Source organism: Aspergillus wentii, assembly GCF_001890725.1.
Source record: "Aspergillus wentii DTO 134E9 unplaced genomic scaffold ASPWEscaffold_6, whole genome shotgun sequence".
Lineage (NCBI taxonomy): Eukaryota > Fungi > Ascomycota > Eurotiomycetes > Eurotiales > Aspergillaceae > Aspergillus > Aspergillus wentii.
Window position 1 is genome coordinate 934,533 of NW_024467837.1, and position 18,826 is coordinate 953,358.

At 48.0% G+C, this 18,826-nt stretch overlaps 7 protein-coding genes across 7 annotated transcripts; 4 read left to right on the top strand and 3 right to left on the bottom strand.

Annotated features, from left to right (window-relative positions):
- Positions 1-3,466: 3,466 nt before the first annotated feature.
- ASPWEDRAFT_43008 (putative protein kinase) lies at positions 3,467-5,466 on the top strand. Its single transcript, XM_040835928.1, has 3 exons — positions 3,467-3,726; positions 3,763-4,847; positions 4,905-5,466. The coding sequence occupies exons 1-3, from the start codon at positions 3,478-3,480 to the stop codon at positions 5,101-5,103; spliced, it is 1,533 nt and encodes a 510-aa protein (XP_040686650.1). The 5' UTR covers positions 3,467-3,477; the 3' UTR covers positions 5,104-5,466.
- Positions 5,467-6,459: 993 nt separating this feature from the next.
- ASPWEDRAFT_43010 (eukaryotic translation initiation factor 4E) lies at positions 6,460-8,058 on the top strand. Its single transcript, XM_040835929.1, has 3 exons — positions 6,460-6,655; positions 6,732-7,481; positions 7,547-8,058. The coding sequence occupies exons 1-3, from the start codon at positions 6,621-6,623 to the stop codon at positions 7,761-7,763; spliced, it is 1,002 nt and encodes a 333-aa protein (XP_040686651.1). The 5' UTR covers positions 6,460-6,620; the 3' UTR covers positions 7,764-8,058.
- Positions 8,059-8,764: 706 nt separating this feature from the next.
- ASPWEDRAFT_599768 (SUMO protease ULP2) lies at positions 8,765-12,980 on the top strand. Its single transcript, XM_040838490.1, has 5 exons — positions 8,765-8,867; positions 8,933-9,001; positions 9,073-9,133; positions 9,192-10,393; positions 10,450-12,980. The coding sequence occupies exons 2-5, from the start codon at positions 8,952-8,954 to the stop codon at positions 12,749-12,751; spliced, it is 3,615 nt and encodes a 1,204-aa protein (XP_040686652.1). The 5' UTR covers positions 8,765-8,867; positions 8,933-8,951; the 3' UTR covers positions 12,752-12,980.
- Positions 12,981-13,155: 175 nt separating this feature from the next.
- Positions 13,156-14,231, bottom strand: ASPWEDRAFT_43013 (gamma-glutamylcyclotransferase family protein). Its single transcript, XM_040835930.1, has one exon. The coding sequence runs from the start codon at positions 13,785-13,787 to the stop codon at positions 13,209-13,211; it is 579 nt and encodes a 192-aa protein (XP_040686653.1). The 5' UTR covers positions 13,788-14,231; the 3' UTR covers positions 13,156-13,208.
- A 316-nt stretch (positions 14,232-14,547) lies between these two features.
- Positions 14,548-15,455, top strand: ASPWEDRAFT_174405 (signal peptidase complex subunit SPC3; the record flags this gene model as incomplete). Its single annotated transcript, XM_040831220.1, has 3 exons — positions 14,548-14,693; positions 14,771-14,844; positions 14,917-15,455. 3 exons carry the CDS (start codon positions 14,548-14,550, stop codon positions 15,453-15,455), a joined length of 759 nt encoding a protein of 252 aa, XP_040686654.1.
- A 309-nt stretch (positions 15,456-15,764) lies between these two features.
- ASPWEDRAFT_174406 (YqaE/Pmp3 family membrane protein) lies at positions 15,765-16,253 on the bottom strand (the record flags this gene model as incomplete). Its single annotated transcript, XM_040831221.1, has 3 exons — positions 15,765-15,924; positions 16,040-16,115; positions 16,205-16,253. 3 exons carry the CDS (start codon positions 16,251-16,253, stop codon positions 15,765-15,767), a joined length of 285 nt encoding a protein of 94 aa, XP_040686655.1.
- A 554-nt stretch (positions 16,254-16,807) lies between these two features.
- On the bottom strand, positions 16,808-18,303 carry ASPWEDRAFT_114592 (protein kinase PKP2; the record flags this gene model as incomplete). The annotated part of the gene is made up of 4 exons (XM_040828505.1): positions 16,808-17,599; positions 17,653-17,935; positions 18,000-18,119; positions 18,179-18,303. 4 exons carry the CDS (start codon positions 18,301-18,303, stop codon positions 16,808-16,810), a joined length of 1,320 nt encoding a protein of 439 aa, XP_040686656.1.
- Positions 18,304-18,826: the final 523 nt, after the last annotated feature.

Consider the following 18,826-nt stretch of genomic DNA (forward strand, 5'->3'; position numbering starts at 1 on the left):
AGTCTAGATTCTAGATGAGGGTGTATGGGTTGCACATGGATATTTATCCAGTGTGTCGATCGTACCAGGGGTATGACTTGTGGATTTATAGAGATTTCCCGGGTGTTGTCTCGTGCTTAAGCTTGCCAAAGCCACTCATCGTTTGCACCCTTCCGATGATGGTGGTACTTGGCTTCGCGCAGAACTGAATACCTGCAGTAAATATAGGTGACTTTCAGCTTCACCTTTTTTCACAGTCGTGGGTCAAGTATCTTAGTGAGGAGACTTTTCAAGTTCGAGTATTGATTTCTCGAATCCATCTAACCCTGGGGATATTTCCGCTCCGAGGATCATGCCGTCTGTTCACATTCGAAACCTACGAGCTCGAGCAAATGGTTACAGGCTGTATCTTGGGGGGCTCAGCTTGCATCGTGGACGGCGACAAGGCACTGACCAAACCGGAAGATAACAACCCAGTGGTTCCTCTGACAGATGTGGCAGACTGCTTCTTGACTCTTTATTTTTTCCTGGGCACCAGTCTACATTATTTGCCTTTTGTCCTCTGTAGATAGATCTATGTGTTGAAGTGAAAGGGTCATTTCTGCGGCAACCAGCGACGAAAGGCAGCATACAAAAGGCGCGATGGACGCCACCATTTGAAAAGAAAAGCAAAAAATGAATGCCGAAAAAAAAAAAAAAAAGACGGAATTTGAACAAGCCGCCGGTTATGGTTCTAACAGCAGCAGCCTCACTAAAAAGAAGTTGATGCGTCAAGGAGCAGGGAAAGAGGGGGAGGCGATTTAATCCGTCTGCAGAACAAGATACTGCCAGTCCTCGGCCTCAAACGCCTAGGTATCTATCAAGATGTCTTTGAAAAGGCGTTTAATTGCGGGGCTCCATATATGAAGCGAAGAATTCCTGTCGACCTGGCAGTTCAAGGGGTTCTGGTTGACTGTCAACTAGCATTTCGGCCACCTCTGGCTTATCATTTCTGAGGTCCCCTTCGAGCCACATTCGTAGAGTCTCTGAAGGCGCGAGATACAGCAAGAGCATAAAAAGGGTTGCCGAGCGCTGCTCTTCTGCTCTGTTTCTTCTCGCCCGCTGTCTTTTTTGCCTCCCGCTCTTACCAACAACCTTCATCCAAGTAGAGAACCGCTATTCTGTCCTGGTGATTCCCACCCTTCGTATGATCCATAACTTGGATTTCTTCTAGACACAAAACCACGAGAAGAGGTGCGTGATCCCCCTCGCATTCCCGGTTTTGGTCTCTTTTTATCCCTCACTCCCCTCTCCCCCAAAGATTTCTGACTTTGTGATCTCTTTTTGACGATTTCGTTTTCTCTCATCTCCAGGTCTCTTTTCCCGCTCGGAAAAACCAGCCTTCCGCACACTCCAAACCAAACCTTCCCGAAAGTCTTCAGCGAAGAAACGCGGCCGACACGCCCGGTTAGACGAAGCACAGGCTCCACCGGAATCTCCTGCGCTTACATCGCCTGCCCAACCCTCCCGTTGTCCCAAGTCGGCGTGTCCTTCCCCATACCAGCAGTCCTTCCCCTCATTTTTTTCATTCAAACCAGATGCAGTTGCAACAGATTACATGGCTGGGTCCCGTAGGAGTCCAGTGTTGAGTGAAGAGTGGAGAGCCGCCAGTGATACCAGAGATCATCGAGAACGGGACAGACACAGACCTCGAGGATCTCATCGTGACAGAGGCAGGGACAGGCAGCGCCATAGAGACCGTCATTCGCGCCCGAAGGAAAGCGGACCTCATCGCCCACCACGGTCGCCGCCACCTTCGCGTGCTTTTCCCCGACCTGGCCGCGAAGGACCTTTGCAACATCGTGGTCTTTCGCCCGGTGCTTCTATAGCTCGTGGTTCCTCTGGTCCCCTTCCAGGATTCCAGGAAAGTCAGAACACAGACCCTTATCTACCACAATCAGCAGAATCCCCCAACGTGGAGCGACATCAGCAGTTTGGTGCGGAGAGAGCGCCCGAGAGAGATCTTGGAAGAGACGACTCTCCGTCTGCTCCCCCCTCATCAAAACGCAAAAGGACACGAAGTCCATCGCCTCGACCTTTCCCTCCCCGTCATCCTCGCCATCGACACAACAAGAACCTAGAAGACCCCGACCGAGGTTTTCCGCATAAAAGACGAGGACGTTTCCCAGGTCGCGGTCGAGCCAGTCGAGGATCGCCCCGAGGAGGGGGTGAGCGCCGTAGGAACGAGACTAGACGCTTTAGCTCTCCACGACCACGACACTCTAGGTCTCCTGGCCGTGGACCAGAAACTTACGCATCTCCTCGCCGCTGGTCCCAGAGCCCGCCTCCCGGTGATTCTGGTGGAAGAGATTTCTCTTATCGATCGCCGTCTTTGAATTCTGTCCAGTCTCGGACCTCAAAATTGTCCACCTACTCCCGCCGTGGCTCGAGGGGCGACTTGACGATGAATTCGACTAGACCAATCCAGTCCGTGGTGGATGAGTCTGTCAGATCTTCTTCACCCCGACCTATTCCAAGTTTTGATGCCGACAATGCAAGTGCTTCTGCAGATGGAGATGCTAACATGCGAGAAGCGTTTCCAATGCATGGTATGCGGGTGTCTGATGTTCACGGCAACCACCGCTCACGACCATCTCGGCCACACGTTGATACCAGGCAATATTCGACATCCCCACAATATATGACATCAAATAATTCTTATCAGGATTCTCCCCAGTCGACTTCTCCATACTCGGCTGGAAGGGGTGGATGGGGTAGTCAGCCTCAATATCATGGGCAACATGGGTAAGCTACTCTTCGCGTTTGCAATCAAATAACATCTCAAGATGGGTCTAATATTGAAGGGAAATATCTAGACATTCCTCGCCATACCGACAACAAAATTACCCCCAAAGCGGCTCCCAGAGCCAATACTATCAAAACCAGGGCCCATACAATGGGCCTTCCAACCACCCCTATTCTGGCCCGTCGTATCGCGGTGGCCATTCTGGCTATCGTGGAAATTACCAAAATCAAGGTCCAGACCGTCGGTTTTCTGGCCCCGGGCCCCAGAATTACAACAGCGGACCTTCACCGCGTGGTAGAGGCCACTTCAGCAACCTCCAATGGACTGCATCAAATCCCAGGGGTCGGGGTGGACCGCATAGTCCTCATACAGCACCCCGACAGTCATCACAAAGTCCTCCCCCATCGGGTGCAGATGATAGGATGTACTCAGGCACCGGGGAAGGTGGCAATCCTTTCAGACCTGCGAACAAAGATTTACAGGTAGAGGATGAAACATCAAAACCAGGTTCAGAAAATGGTGATACCCAGAAAATGCCGCCACCTGGACGACAACCAGGCAATTCCGATACACCGGGTAAAGGTGGGAAATTCAGCTTTGCTTTCAAAGCCAAGGCAGCACCTCCACCCGCTACCAAACCTGTCCCAGATTTGCAACAAAGAATGCAAGCTAGGGAGCCACCACCCCGGGCCGTTGAACCCCCTCGGAATAGGATGTCGACTGGCCCGCCGCCGAAGTTTAAGCCTGATAATAGATTTGACCGTCGTGACCGAGAGAGAGATAGGGGCAGACATGATCGCAGAGACTTTCGGGATCGTGGCTTTCGTGAACACAGGGATGGACGTGATTCTCGGAGAGATGACCGTCGGTTTGATCACCGTTCTGATAAAAGAAGAGGAGACAGAAGACATGACTTCCGTCCTGAGCGTCGCCGTCATGATCGTTCCCCAGAGCCGAAAGAGCCTAGGGAATGGAAGGAGCCCAAGGAATGGAAGGAGCCCAAGGAATGGAAGGAGCCCAAGGAATGGAAGGAGCCCAAGGAATGGAAGGAGCCCAAGGAATGGAAGGAGCCCAAGGAATGGAAGGAGCCCAAGGAGCCTAAGAAGCAATTGAAGATCCTGACTCGGCCAAAGCCGCGTCCCACCCTGCTCGAGGAATTCAGGAGCTCAGATTCTGTCTATTTCCGAAAGCCTGGCAATGAATCGGTGATTGGTGCTGGTACTTATGGAAAGGTCTTCAAGGCGATCCATATTTATACCCAAAACAAGGTTGCTCTGAAGAAAATACGAATGGAGGGCGAGAAAGATGGATTTCCCGTTACAGCTGTGCGAGAAATCAAATTACTCCAACATCTCCGCAACCAGAATGTGGTCAGTTTACTTGAGGTCATGGTCGAGAGGAATGAGTGCTTCATGGTATTTGAGTATCTCTCACATGATCTGACGGGTCTCATTAACCACCCAACCTTTACACTCACAGCTGCCCACAAAAAAGATCTCGCAAAACAGATGTTTGAAGGCCTGAACTATCTCCACCATCGAGGCGTTCTTCATCGCGACATCAAAGCCGCCAATATTCTTATTAGCAACACAGGACTACTGAAATATGCCGACTTTGGACTCGCCCGATTCTTTTCCAAGAGTCGCCAGCTCGATTACACAAACCGTGTCATCACTATCTGGTACCGGCCACCCGAACTTCTCTTGGGTGAAACCAGATACGGACCGGCGGTGGATGTTTGGAGTGCAGCTTGCGTGTACGTTGAAATGTTCACGAAGAAAGCCGTTTTCCCTGGAGAAGGAGGTGAGATAAGTCAACTGGATAGGCTTTACAACTCCCTCGGTACTCCTAAGTTGCCCGACTGGCCGAACATTGTCGAGATGCCTTGGGTTGAATTGATGGGTCCCCGTGGGCGAAAACCAAGAATATTCGAGGATGTATACCGGGAGGTTTTATCTCCGGCTGCTCTGGATATGGTGTCCCAAATATTCCGCTATGATCCTGCCAAACGGCCGACTGCTGAGGAAGTCCTTACACACCCTTACTTTACGTCTGAGGAGCCACAGCCTCAGCAGGCTATCGAGTATGTTTTGATATTCCTTTGCTCTCAGAATGAAATAGACACTAATAGTTTGTCCAGGCTCGAAAACATTGAAGGTGACTGGCATGAATTCGAATCCAAGGCACTGCGCAAAGAGAGGGACAAGGAAGCCCGTCGCGCAGAATACCAAAAGGACAAGGAGAAGAGGAAAGCCACTTCGTCAGTCCCTCAAAGCGAGAGGGAGATCAAACGTGTTAAGCAAGACAACGATGACAGTCTCCAGCCTTCGGAGCAATGAGTCAGTTTGCTGTTTCGATGCTATTCGATCTACAATGCTGATCGCTTCTTCAATTACCTTTCACCTAATACTTACGACGGTTTCCAAGCCGTCCTTGCTTCGCATCTTTGGGAGTCTTGCGATGCTGGTCCTCAATTTTTTTTGCATTTTTCTCATGCCCAAAAGGTTTATGAATGGGGATTACGGAGCAGTTCTTTTGCCAAGGGAGTTACTCTTTTAGATAAATACTCTTGAATGGGTGTATTTAGTGTATAGACTCGTATTTTCAACAATTTCCACACGTCACTTTAATAATATGACTTCACACTTGGTATTTGCATTGGAATCGGGAGTTAAAGGCTTTAAGACACGTGCCATTTGAAGCCACCAGTTCATGCAAGGAATTGAAGGGTGTAAACAAAGCATTCTAGCGTTGTGCTAGAGCTGTTTAATATGCAGTAGGCAGCATTGATATGGAGCAGAGGACTACATTCTACTAGTCGACAAATGTCAGTATTTGATGAAGCACAATAACGTTGCTCCCAGTGACATTGCGACAGGTAGCGACAATCAGATTTTGCCTTTTGACCTCACACTCGACCAGCAAATGCTCAAGACAACCCGAGTAAAAGCGGTTGAGCGTCTCGGATTACCAGAGTATGTAAAAAATATACGAAGATTCTTCATGATAGTGGGATAGAAGAATAACGTGGCCCAAGGGACCGACGGAAAGGGGGTTGAAGAAAAATCATCAACGCACCATCTAGTTTATGTTTTACTTGAGCGACGATGGCAATTGTCATCAAATCAACACATCGTCTTGCGTAGAACTGGGTATCTTCTATACAGAAAAAGCAAAAAAGAGAGAAAAGAAAAGGGAATGTTCCGTCAATCAGGTCATCAACGCATCATGGAGCTTCAAAAGAAGCCCTCGTGATGATGGTTTTAGATGCGGGGTTTGTTCTCGACACACTCATCGGAATCGCCAGGGTTGTAGAAAAGAACAATAACACCAGCGATGATTTGAGTTGGTGGTCTTGGGTTTTGTTGAGAAAGAAAAAAAAGAAGAAGAAGAGAACAGGGAGAGACACGCTTTTAAAGGGAGGCAGAAGAAAAAAAAAAGAAGCGATGGTGGGGCTAGCGGGACGGGCGCTGATTGGGCAGTAGACGCTGAGCTCGACGAAAGGCGAAAAGGGCACTGGATCTCCAATTATTCTGCGATTCCATGAATAATGAATGACTGAATGTTCTTCTCCTCCTCTAACAAACTAACTACAACTAACTCACTCTTGCAAATAACCTCGTCTCTCCTCACCCGTCCCACGTCTTTTTTTTCCTCCCACACCTGCACTCTTCACGATCACGATCTCTCTCTTATTTCATCTTTAATTTTTTTTTTTCCTTTTTGCCCCCCCGGATACCCTGTCTTTTACTTTTTCTAACCCGTCCACTATCTTGAATTGCTCCTCGTGCACATCACACGCCGCCTGGTTTTTGATTCCTACCTGATGACCGCTCTTTTTTGAGCAGTCTCGTCAATGGATAACGCAAATTTGTGGACTCGCAGAGCCAAGTAAGTTCGACTGCTTTGACTAGCCTTGCTTTCTTTTTTCAATGCGACTAATCAATGTTTCTTTTTACGCTTGCAGTTCCTCCAAGTTGTCTCTGTCCATGACCGGGCCCGACGGCAAAGAGGGTGGCGCCAGAGTCGAACTTCCCCGCAGTCAAACATCGAAGCGTTTCGGTCCTGATAGCTCCCACGGTCGCTCGAATCCTTTTAACGCAATATCCCCTCTCTCCAGCGGCGTGGCCTCACCGTCCACCCACGCTTCCTCCGCATTCGGGCTGGGATCGGGCGCATTTGCGTCCTTTGGTACCCCCAAGACCCCCGGCGAAAAACGTGAGCCGGACCAGGACTTATCGTCATCGACTGAGGGTCTGAAGACCAAGGGCTTTGGTGCTCCCGCTCCTGGTTATAGAGAACATTCCCTAAAGTCCACTTGGGTGATCTGGTACCGCCCACCGACACCGAAATACTCCGACTACGAAAAGTCCACCATCGCCCTTGCATCCATATCCTCAGTAGAGAGTTTCTGGTCTATATACTCCCACCTTAAGAGACCCTCTCTCCTCCCTACCGTCTCAGACTATCATATTTTTAAGAAAGGCATCCGTCCCGTATGGGAAGATGAAGCGAATAAGAGAGGTGGAAAGTGGGTCGTTCGGTTGAAGAAGGGAGTGGCCGACCGGTACTGGGAGGACCTCCTCCTGGCCATGGTGGGCGATCAGTTTGCAGAGGCGGGTGATGAGGTGTGTGGTGCCGTTCTGAGCGTACGGAGCGGGGAAGATGTGTTGAGTGTCTGGACCCGGATTGACGGAGGGCGAAACATCAAGATCAGGTATGAGCTTCTCAGTGGAAACAAGGGAACGCTATGATCTGGGGATTTGGCTAATGCAGCTACAGGGAAACGATCAAACGGTTGCTCGCCTTTCCGGCCGACACCAACATAGTATGGAAGAGCCATGATGACAGCATTGCTCAACGATCTGCCATCGATCAAGCCCGACAGGAGAAGGCCGCTGGAAATGCTGGTCATCACCACCACCTTGGAGCAGATCGACGAAGAGCTACGGGCAATGACGACACTACGGGAGATAAAGGAAAATCGGCGGCGTCTTGACATGCTTTATCTGAGCCTGGTTACGACCCTGTATAGTAAAGAAAACGAAAAAATCTTGGGACGTGTTTTTGGGACTGGGGCATTGGGGCGAACTATCATGCATCTGGTTTTTGATCTTCTTTCCTGTTTTATTTCCTCAGTTTCATGCGAGATGTTACTATGCAAGAAAAAGGAGCCTTTGGGGGATGTAGCGTCACGCATTCGGGTTAGGTTTCTTTGCCATGCTGTATCTATCCGAACCAGGACTTTGTTGCGTTAAAGTCTTTTCTTTTTTTAATATGACACTGGTTCCACGCCCACCTAGTCTCTTGGCCGTTTGTAATCCGGAGTAGCTTCATGGTCATAGCAAAAAGAGGGGATGGATGAACGCAGCCGGCAGAAAATGGCCGACCGCCTTGGCCTGCCCGTCATGATGGATTGCTCTTCCGACCTTCTCAATTCCCACACGCCCTCCAAATAACAATCAATTAACTGACAATTCGGGGAATAAATGACAAACGACCTGGCCCTCTTGGCCATGCAATGCTCTTCGCGGTGAATCCAAATATATGCCGCTTCTCCCGAAATTCTCAGACTTTTTCTCCGGCTGGAATCGTCAACTCTCCGATCCTCCGCCTCAGAACAATCCAATCCATCTTTCTCCACCATCTCATGCTATCTCCGACCAGGTACGACGGACTCAGGCGTCCGGTGTGAGGGATGACATTTTGTCTATAGGGTCTTCTGCTGCTCAGGAGGGACAATTTGATTATATTGCTCAGCCACCAGAAGTAAGAATTTCTTTTTTCTTTTATTTTGTTTTCTTCTCTCTATCTTTAATTTAATTTTTCTTTTTCTTTTTCTTTTTTTTTTTCTATGCTTCCAAATTGCAATCAAATGCACGAGCCTATTTCCCACTGGCTGTCGCGTTCTTCCTCTCCCTGTCTCCTCACGTTCTATCCTCGTAATCTTTCTCATCCCACCTTCTAGCTTGTCTGCAGCCTGACCTTTTTATCTTATAGTTTGACACAAAACATGCCGAAGGAGTTCGACCGATCTTCCAAACTCGAACTGTACGTCCACTATTGCGCCAGACCATTCCCCGACCCAGCTTAGGAATGAGTCGTCTGTAAATATAACCTTGCATGGCGGTATAAAATCAGAATGGAGCTGATACGAAAGACGTCTAGATCTGGGGACCAAAAGTCGATGCGTAGCAAGGATCAACGAGATGAGAGCAGATTATTTCCTACCTATAGGTACGTCTTGCTACTCGTTGTTACATTGTGGGAACATATGGGAGCTTACTTGCGGTTTCTTTTCTCTCTAGGACGAGTCCCGGTGCCGTGCCAATAGTACCGGGGGGAGCGAAGAAAAAGAAGCCAGGACAGGTGTGTTTTATCTCCATGATTTACTGGTGTTTCCCTGTTTGACATCGGATATTTGCAGGGTTCGATGTTTCAACCTATAGACAAGATCTCGACACAAAGATCCCGGGACAGTGGGCCAGTTCGAGCACGGGGTAAACCACATGGTAATACTCAAAGATATCCCGGATTCAGCCATCCTGAAGAATCATCAGAAAGGCCAAATAAACGCCGGCGACGAGACCACCAAAAATCAGCTCTTGGGAAAGGATCGGAGGATGATGTTATGTTGCAAGCGGGTCCCCCTTCGGAAATATCATCATTTTTCTCGCCGAGCCCAAGCCGCCAGTCAGCAAAAGGCAAAAAAGCAAAAGGCCCCGGTCCCAGTATAGCAGGTGAATATCGACAGGTTGAAAACAACATGAGAATCAACCGATCGCAAATTAGTCCCAAACTTGGTCCTAATAAACAACGTCGTTTAATTTCCCCTGATGATGAGAGCTTCACCGAAAATGCCGCCAAGCAGAGGCGCTCCTTTGCGTCAGATCAAGACGTCGAACTGCTTGATCTTAACACATTCAACCATGAACCAAAACACGAAGTCCTGCAAAGTGTCGAAATTCAGAAACGCAAAGAATCTACCCGCGATAGAGACGCTAGGAAGAGCCCACCCCTTCGAAATCAGTTTGTCGCTTCCGATGGGAGGCGACGCAACTCCGATATGTATGAAAGCCCGGATGAGCTGCAAGGCGCAGTAACAGTTGGGCCAGCACCAATGACCTTGGATGAATCTCGTAATAAAAACGTCAGAGGCCGAACCGAGGCTGGAGAGCGCGCGGAACCGGCAGCTCCTCAGCAGTCGTCACCATCCGACATTCAGCCGACCAACTTCGCAAGCTCGCCTCGCCAAAGCAAAGCCAAGAAGAATCGCAAGAAAACTAATCACGGTAAAGGTCCACAAAATCAACTGCTGTTTGAAGCAACTTTGTTTCGATGGGGGACCTTTGAGCAGTCGTCGTCCGATGGGAAGAGTGTTGAAGTGCATATCAATAACCTAGATGGAACAATTCGACTGGCTGGAAGGGCCGTTGATCAAGGAATACCGTACCGGAGAGTCACACTTATATATCAAGGGCAGCATCCAAGTTGCAAAATTCGGTTACGATTGTCCAAAACAGAGGCAGAGCCCGGCGATATAGATATCGAGCTATCGTCTCGGAGGGAACAGGAAACACTATGTTCCTTCTTTCAGGATCAAAGTGTGAAAGTGTCAACTAAAGATAGGTTCGTTTCAATCTTCTTCGTTCGAATAGTTTGCAAAGAGACTAACATGGGCCAAGTGGTTGGATGGATAGTGCCTTCGACAAAAGCGCAAGGGAAATGGCTCGCTGCTCCAACATATCCAAGCGCTCTTCTTCTGAATGCTTTTTGGAGCAAATTCCAGAGCCAAAGGCTGAGACGAAAACTGAAAAGCCCAAACGGCCAAAGCTTTGTGATTCTCTTCAAGACGAGATGAGGGACAGAAGCAAACAAAACACAATTTCTTCAAGCTATGCTCAAGAAAATACTAACCCTTCAGCTACTGCTTATAGCTCTATCGTGATGTCAGACTCCGCTTCTCACAGCCATTCCTCTCGAGCAGACAACAGTAATGGCATTGAAATCCCCGTGAAAAAGTTTACTGAAGATCTACCACCTTCCCAACGAGAAACAAGATCGACGGCGCGCCGTACCGCACCGCCCCAGGTAGTGTGTGATGACGATGAGGATGTCAATGATGACCTTGACAAATGTACAAAAATTGAACCAAATAAATGGGACAGACCACTCGTGTATCCACGCTTCGGTAAGAAAAAGGCCGAAGTGGATGCTCAAGATCGTGAGCGACTCCGAGACAATGAATTCCTTAATGACAACCTCATCGGATTCTACATTCGCTTTCTTGAAGATCATCTGGATCGGACAAACAAGGAAGTCGCGAAGAAGGTCTATTTTTTCAATTCATATTTCTTCGACACACTCACCAATCTGCCCAGAGGCAAGCGCGGCAACATTAACTACGAGGGAGTCCAAAAATGGACTAGGAATGTTGATATATTCAGCTATGACTATATCGTGGTCCCTATCAACGAAACCGCGCATTGGTATGTTGCTATCATATGCAATTTGCCAAAATTACAAGTAGTTTCTGGGGACAGTGAAGAACTTGAAAAGCATTCAGAGGATGATAAGGAGCCTCATGTTCAGCCCGAAGCTGAAATTAAAGAGATCCCAGAAACCCCTGAGCTGGAGCCTCATGGCGAAAACGCTTCTTCCAAAGAAGCGGAAGGGGCTCAGAATGAATATGCAGGAACTGCTAAAGAGGAGGTTGCAAGGCAATCTTTAGCTGAAATGAGTCTTTTTGACCAACAGAAGCTTGATGGTAGCAATTCTGAAGTGCCCCTCTCAAGGGAAGATTGGCCTGATGACGAGGAGAACTTGCTGTCCTCCCCTGCGAAATTCCATGGACTTAGAGATAATGCACAACAATCCGTGGAAAAAGAATCGAAAGGCACGCAAAAATCAAAGAAGCAAAAGAAGAAACAACGGCCTCCACCTGCGAAATATGATACCCGACAGCCGATTATTATCACTTTTGACTCACTAGATGCAACACGCTCGCCTACGATCAAAGTACTCCGACAATATCTGTCTGAGGAAGCCAAATCGAAAAGAGGGTTAGAAATTGACACCAATGAAATCAAAGGGATGAAGGCTCGACAAATCCCATTACAGCCTAACTGGTCTGACTGTGGGCTGTATCTACTAGCCTATGTGGAAAAGTTTGTTCAAGATCCAGATCTATTTGTGACGAAGATGCTTCAAAAAGACATGAATGTGGAGACCGACTGGCCTCCTTTAAAGTCCGGTCTTCTTCGACTTCGACTTCGCAACTTTCTCGACGATCTGTATGACGAACAAGAAGAAATTGACCCACGAAAGGCAAAAGAGAATGAGACCATGGCGGATAGGCAGCCCATTAATTACCTTCTTGGACCTCTACTTGCCAACCAGATCAACAGCAGCATTGAGGATCATACTCAGCAACAATCCTTTCCCGTATCCGAACCAACCTCAATCGCAGGGTCGTTTCGCACAGAGAAAATAGATGATTCCCAAAAGACCATGGTCCCTGAGACGCACATTCTACCTGCGGAGCAGATGAAGGGTTCCACTTCAGACCAGCCTGAACAACCTCCCAAAAAGAAAAAGAACCGTATCCAAAAGCCTGCATCAAAAACAGAGCCAGCACCGCAAACTGACTTGGCAGAAACGGCCACGAATACATTGAAGAACATTGCTGAGCAAAATGTCGGACAAGAAGTAATCGAGGTGCCCGATAGTCAAGATCGAAGCTACAAGTCATTGGAACAACCATTAAGCCGCGGTGGCGATGCACGGTCCTTTGAAAATGGGCAAGATGTGCGTGGAAATAAATCCAGGATGACCGATCCTGTTGTCGTGGATGATGATATTGCGATTGAAGTTCCTCGGGAACCCGTGAAAGAGTCTCGTGTCGAAGTTCAGATCACTGGAACGCCGTCGCCCCCAAGTGCGCGAGGGAAAGTGCACAAGAGCCCAAGGAACAGACAGAAGATTTAAACCTCCGGAAAAGATTTGTTGATATGCAATTATGACAAGATGAATGTTGTGGATATTGTGTTCTGTTTCTTTCTGTCCTATTGTTTTTCTTTTGTTTTATAGACTGGATCATGGAAATGACCCTGGGCCAGGCGTTAAGGATGGTATGGGCGAGTTATTTTTATGCCCGTGGATGCATAAGATACCAAGCATTGCGTATGGTTATCACTGTTATTCTTTCTAAGCAGCATTCTTGTCTCTTTTGTTTTGATGCTTTGCATTCATCTCGGTGTTGCACTTCTGTGTAAATATTCATATGTTATGATATCGGTGCAAATGACACTTCACTTGCATTTAAACATTGAATCTAAATTGATCATACATCTCATCTCCAAGTGACAAAAAGTATTCAATTGCTTTACTCTATTCTGCAGTTTTATTCTTTTGACGCAACCAAATATAGAACCAAGAACTCCAATCACCATTCACTCTCATCGGCCCCAACCCACCATGCCATCTTATCCCTCTTGAAAGTCTCAAAATCCCATTCTGCATCCTCCAGCCTATCCTCTCCAGCAACATATACATAAGTCACCGCTGGCACCTCATCCCCTTCATCCGCAAACTCCGCCCCAGCAGCATCCAACACGTCCCGAAGATGCCCATCCGGATTCTTCCCCACACCCATCTCCTGTCGACCCCCAACACTCAATGATTCCTGTAACGTCCGCACCTGCACATCACTCTTGACATACTCCGAACCCTCAAATATATCCAGCCGATGAATATCCCCATCCGTCAACCCGGACACAAGCGTACCCAATACCGAAGCATTGGGCTGTTGCGAACCTTGCACGCCCGCAGAACCAGAAACACTCCCATCACCGCTGTCGTTGGGTGTCTTTTTGACTGGTACGATCCCTGGGTAATCGGCCCCCCGTACACGATGCCGGCGGTAGCCGTGGAGAATGGCTGGTTTGAAGGTGAGCATGGCCTTTTGCCAGGGTTCGGGGTCTGCACGGCCGTGGATAACTCTGTGGAGGATTTGAGGAGCCATTAGGGTTCCTGTTTCCGAGTTAGCTTTACGTGGGTGCAAGGGTGGGTGTGTTGGTAGATTTGTGTGATGTAGAAATGGTAGGTGGGGAGCTTAGATGAGGGGAAAGGCAGGTAGATGGTTACGATAAAACTTTGGCGATATGTATGCTTATTTGGTGAAGGTATAGCAGCAGATTACCGTAGAAAAAGAGTACATGGTCCCCCATTATGATCAATGTGTTGAATATATGATGATGAAGCTTTATCGTGATGATCTACTGGGGAGAGTGCTCGTTCTTCGCAATGTGGTAAAAGAGGGGCTTTTGAAGGGATTGAGTATTGGGATTTGACAATACACCTTTCAATCTGAATTTCGAAGCTTGCAGAAGAATGAAGCAGAAAGTAAATGCCCAAATCGAGATATCCGAGCAGGAAAGATGGATGAATGGAGAAAGAACGAGTCACAATGGATGATGCCACACTCGATAGTAATACTAGTGATAGTCCCACGCTTATCGATAAGAAAAATCCACTAGCCACAGCTTCCCCCAATATTACCATACCGTAAATACCGTACAGTATCCGAAACGGACCATGTGGCTTCATGCTTTGGAGCTGGAGAACCTCAGCGCATCTCAGCCTCCCCCAAAGTTGAAAGAAAGCAATTCTTCACAATCGCAGGGGGTTTTCCTCCCTTCTTTTCTTCAACTGAGGATCTTTTAAATCCTCTTTCTTACTACCTTTCATTTTCCTTACATGTCAACAAGGGAAAAGTAAACAAGATGCACTCATCCTTGAACCGCGCGCAAGCGGTCTTTGGCTTCTTCACCACCGTGGCCTTATTCGTCGCCGGTTTTGCTGCGCTTTCGGTCTTTTTATATCCTGCTGATAATGCGAAGACAGAGGTCGAGGTTAGGAATGTGCAGGTGTATGTTTACTCCCACCTTACAAACGTCAAGGTTCTTGAAATGTTTCTTCTAGCTAACGGAATGGAATGAACTACAGCATCAAGGGACGGCCTAACTACTACTCTACTAAGAAAGAGGAATATGCCCAATTTCGATTCGACCTAGACGCAGGTACGCATACACACAATCCATCTTTGAATATTCCCGTACAAGTCAATTGATAAAGAAAACAAATAAAAATAGACCTCTCCCCCCTCTTCAACTGGAACACAAAACAACTCTTCGTCTACGTCTTTGCCTCTTACTCCTCGTCCGATAAAGAATCCTCTCTCGTCCCCAGCTCCGAATCTATCATTTGGGATACTATCATCTCCGCCCCCGCGTCGCCTTATTCCTGGGACTCTCTCCGCGAGCGATTTTTCCCCGCCAAGTCCTCCGCAGCCAAGAAGTCGCGTTCCGCATCGTCGAAGAATAAGAGCAAGAAAGAGCCTGCCGCCCCGGGTGTTCTCCGTCTCCGCGGCCAAAGAGGAAAGTACCAGATTAGTGATATTACGGGCAAGATGGCGGAGCGCTCTAATGTGACCTTGTCGGTGGGCTGGAATGTACAGCCTTGGGTGGGCGCTTTGTGGTGGAGTCCTGGGTCTGGTGCTGTGCCGCGGACGGCAGGCCAGGCGGGCAGCAGTAAGCCGTTTGATTTCCCGGCTGTCAAGGGCAGTAAGAACGCTGCGGCCAAGGAGGCAGCGGCTTCAGAGGGTCAGAAGGGGACAGCTTCTGCTGTTTGAATGGACTGGGCTTGGTAGATAAATTTGAATATTGCTTCTGGATTCGACATTAAAGAACAAAAGGGTTATTGTATTAAATTCCGTTGTAGGATTCATATAGCTTGTGGAAAAGGTAAAAAATGCAATTATACTAATCAGAAATCGCTCGTAAAAAACACTCCAGCTGACCCAAGGAACGAAAGAAAAAGCAAATGAGATGGACGTCATAACGATGACGAAATAAAGAAAGCATAACAAAAGCCTGTGCATCAATATCCATACCGACTCAGTCAGACCAAGAGAAAAAGGTCTCCATCGTGAAACAAGGAATCAAACGGTGTCGTAGGTGCGGTCAGGGCGTCCACCGGTCTGGATCCGTTCTGAACACACCCCAGGGACATCGCGACTCAAGGGAGTTTTGTAGTCTGCATTGCGGTGCTTATAGTAGACGTATTCCAAGTAGAAGGCATGGATATGGCCCGGAAAGTATCTATGGAGGTATTAGTCAAGTTCTAGACCTGCACTTTGAACAGGCTGGGATGATGTTGCGAAGTTTCTGCATGTCTTTGCAAGGAATATGTAGTAGGCAAGGGTCTGAAACTGACCCTAAAATCGTAAGGAGGATATTGATCAGAAAGTCTGCGCTGCAGCCTGAAATGAGAAGAATACCGAGAGGAGGCACTGGTGATGGGGTTAGCATTTGGAAGATGGATACCAAGCAAAGGATTTCGGTTGCAAGTTTTGGGCTGGCTTGTAGAGAAATCACTTACAAAACAAGGTGATTATGACCACACAAAGTATTGAGCATGTCCCTGCCATTTTGAACTGTCCACTTTACTTTCCAGCAGTAGAAAGCTCTTTACTTATGCTGCGATTCTGACAGAGCGTCTGCGAAGATCCACGGAGGTCCCCAGAAAGCTGAAGATAAATATCACGAATAAGAGAAGGAAGACATGGACAGCAATGTTGTCATCAACGAGACGAAGGTTTTTCATTTTGATGATATTGGATGAATAAAGACTAGACGTCAGGAACCAAAATTGTATGAAATATGACGCAGAGAAGAGCTCAGAATGTGACAGGTCAGAGAGCAGCACGAGCTGCAATAAATAATTGCATACGGACTATTAGGGCTGAAATGGAAAGCCCGGAATGTCATTCCGCTGACGTCATCCCGCGAGGATCCGGCCATTGTCATTGGCCAATTTCGATTGTGTTGAGATAGGTTGAGATCAAATCTGCACCGCCACAGCAACTAACCATGGGGTAGTGGGGTGTGGCTGGAGCACAATAATAAACACATGATAAACATATTGTATTGACAATGGAGAAGTAATCAAATTAACGTCTCTCATAGAATCATGAAGTACTAATCATACAGCATCGATAGAAGCCCTCGTGGTCACCTGCTCATTCTTGTTGCCAAGCTTCGATATTTGAAGGAACGCATCAACACCATACCCTTCCAGGCTATGTAGCTCCAGACTACCCGCCCAATACTCAGCATAGACCCTGCTCATAGGCAACCCCATCCCAAGACGAAGATTTGGGGGCCGTGAGGTCAACGAGTGCAGCGAGTCTTCGCGGAAAGTGTCTTTATCCGCACGCTTCCTCTCTTTGGGCACCGTCAGCTCTTGCATTGTGGCCGCCATCGCAGGTACTTGTCCTAGATTTTGAAGCCGTGCTTGGCTGTGGGGTCCCTTATTGAAAGACCATAGATATGGGAGGATCTCGCGAGGTACACCTCCTCCCTGGTCAGATATACGCATAATGACATGTTGTGGTGCTTCGCAGATAAGCACATCAATGGGTGGCGGCTTCGTGGCAGAAGTCTTGTATTTTTCACCGACAGCCTGTATGGAATTGCGCAAAAGCTCGCCAATGATATATTCCAAATGGCTTAGGATATAGGGGAAGGTGGCGTCCAGATGGCCCTGCACGGTTATCTCGGGGATCTTATCCGACCCAGAGCTTTGGCGCATCATGTCTTGGGCAAGCTTCCCACACCGTTCGATGACTTCCTTGGCGTTGCATTTGAGAAAAACCTCGCCTACAAATTCGGCATTTACATCTGTGCGGTCGTGGGAGTCAGGGAAATGCCACGGGGAATTGAAAGTATCGGTTAAAGCCAAGTGTTGCTCTGCGATGACGCGGCGGGAGATTCTCTGGTAGACTGTCAGTTGACAATGATTGGGTGATCGCGCCCAAACAACCATACCGCTCGCAAAAGTGTATTCATGAAGTGGTCCATGATATCTGGTGGTACGAGACCCCGACACTCTAAGACACCCATTGCTAACTGAGGGATCACCACAAGATGATCCTTGAGCGTGTCGCGAAGAACATCACAAAACCTATCATTGTCGTCCAGAGTTCTGATCTCGGGCACGACCCGAAACCTTTCAAATGCCTTGTAGTAGAGTTCATATACGAGGGAGAGGTGTGGGTTCGCAACCACCACATATGGCAGTTTTTGGATATCTCGCAAACGGTGCGCAATCCTGTCCACGATCCCAAGTGGTTAGATGAGAAAAGTCTACGGTAAAAAGATGACTTCAGACTAACCTGGTTGGCAATTCTGTTCTCACATAGTTGGCAGAGCTGATAAGTCGCGATTCTGTCAAAGTCCGACCAAAAAATGTCAACTGTCGAAGACTGATGGGCCGAATGTCACGTTCCACCCAGCTATTGCAAGATTAGCCGTGCATACGTGAAGGAATGTCCGGGAGGCGATAGGTACATACTCATCCAGAGCTGAAACAGGTCTCCATGGAGGCGGATTATGTGAATATCCAGAGTAAAACCGGACATTAGAGGCGCATCGTCGTCGCAGGGCTCGCCAGCACCGAGCTGGATGACTCTGTAGCATACTGCTCTGCCATACACTCGATCCGTCCAGAGGCGAATTTGGTCTCAACCCGGAAACCAATCCAATTCTTGAGATATTTCAGGCTTTCCAGCATACATGGCTTGCCTAAAACGCTCATTTAGGTCGACATGAAGCTGCTGCTTGCCGTGGTTGATGGCATGGCATGACTGGGAGAAAGCACGGAGCTGCAGGCAAGGGCGGTGAAAGCTTAAAAAGAGACCCTGGCATGTGACTGGCATCGATATCAGTCCACTTTGTGTAATTCTTATTATTGTATCTTTGTGTCATGCTTTGATTTGATGGAGATATTGGGAGGATCTACGTGTATAACATGGGGGATTTTCATCGCTCTGCTGAGCTGTGGTATAGCATCAAATAATGCTATATTTGCTCCAACACTCTATTACAGCGACTGGATAGAAAAAGAGATGATACAGAGGTTAATGCCTACTAAGAATATCTCAAAGGCCCTATAAAGGGATAAAACAGTTGGCGAGAATCAACAGAATCATGCTCTCTGCCT

What these genes read in the sequence shown, in the direction of transcription:
- ASPWEDRAFT_43013 (XM_040835930.1), bottom strand. Translation starts at nt 13,787, where the DNA reads ATGGCTCCTCAAATCCTCCACAGAGTTATCCACGGCCGTGCAGACCCC.
- ASPWEDRAFT_43008 (XM_040835928.1), top strand. Translation starts at nt 3,478, where the DNA reads ATGTCGACTGGCCCGCCGCCGAAGTTTAAGCCTGATAATAGATTTGAC. An exon ending in GTTCCCCAGAGCCGAAAGAG is followed by an intron (nt 3,727 to 3,762) that starts CCTAGGGAATGG and finishes GAATGGAAGGAG; the next exon opens with CCCAAGGAATGGAAGGAGCC. An exon ending in CAGCCTCAGCAGGCTATCGA is followed by an intron (nt 4,848 to 4,904) that starts GTATGTTTTGAT and finishes TAGTTTGTCCAG; the next exon opens with GCTCGAAAACATTGAAGGTG.
- ASPWEDRAFT_599768 (XM_040838490.1), top strand. Translation starts at nt 8,952, where the DNA reads ATGCGTAGCAAGGATCAACGAGATGAGAGCAGATTATTTCCTACCTAT. An exon ending in AGATTATTTCCTACCTATAG is followed by an intron (nt 9,002 to 9,072) that starts GTACGTCTTGCT and finishes TTTTCTCTCTAG; the next exon opens with GACGAGTCCCGGTGCCGTGC. An exon ending in AAAGTGTCAACTAAAGATAG is followed by an intron (nt 10,394 to 10,449) that starts GTTCGTTTCAAT and finishes ACATGGGCCAAG; the next exon opens with TGGTTGGATGGATAGTGCCT.
- ASPWEDRAFT_43010 (XM_040835929.1), top strand. Translation starts at nt 6,621, where the DNA reads ATGGATAACGCAAATTTGTGGACTCGCAGAGCCAA. An exon ending in TTGTGGACTCGCAGAGCCAA is followed by an intron (nt 6,656 to 6,731) that starts GTAAGTTCGACT and finishes TTACGCTTGCAG; the next exon opens with TTCCTCCAAGTTGTCTCTGT. An exon ending in GGGCGAAACATCAAGATCAG is followed by an intron (nt 7,482 to 7,546) that starts GTATGAGCTTCT and finishes ATGCAGCTACAG; the next exon opens with GGAAACGATCAAACGGTTGC.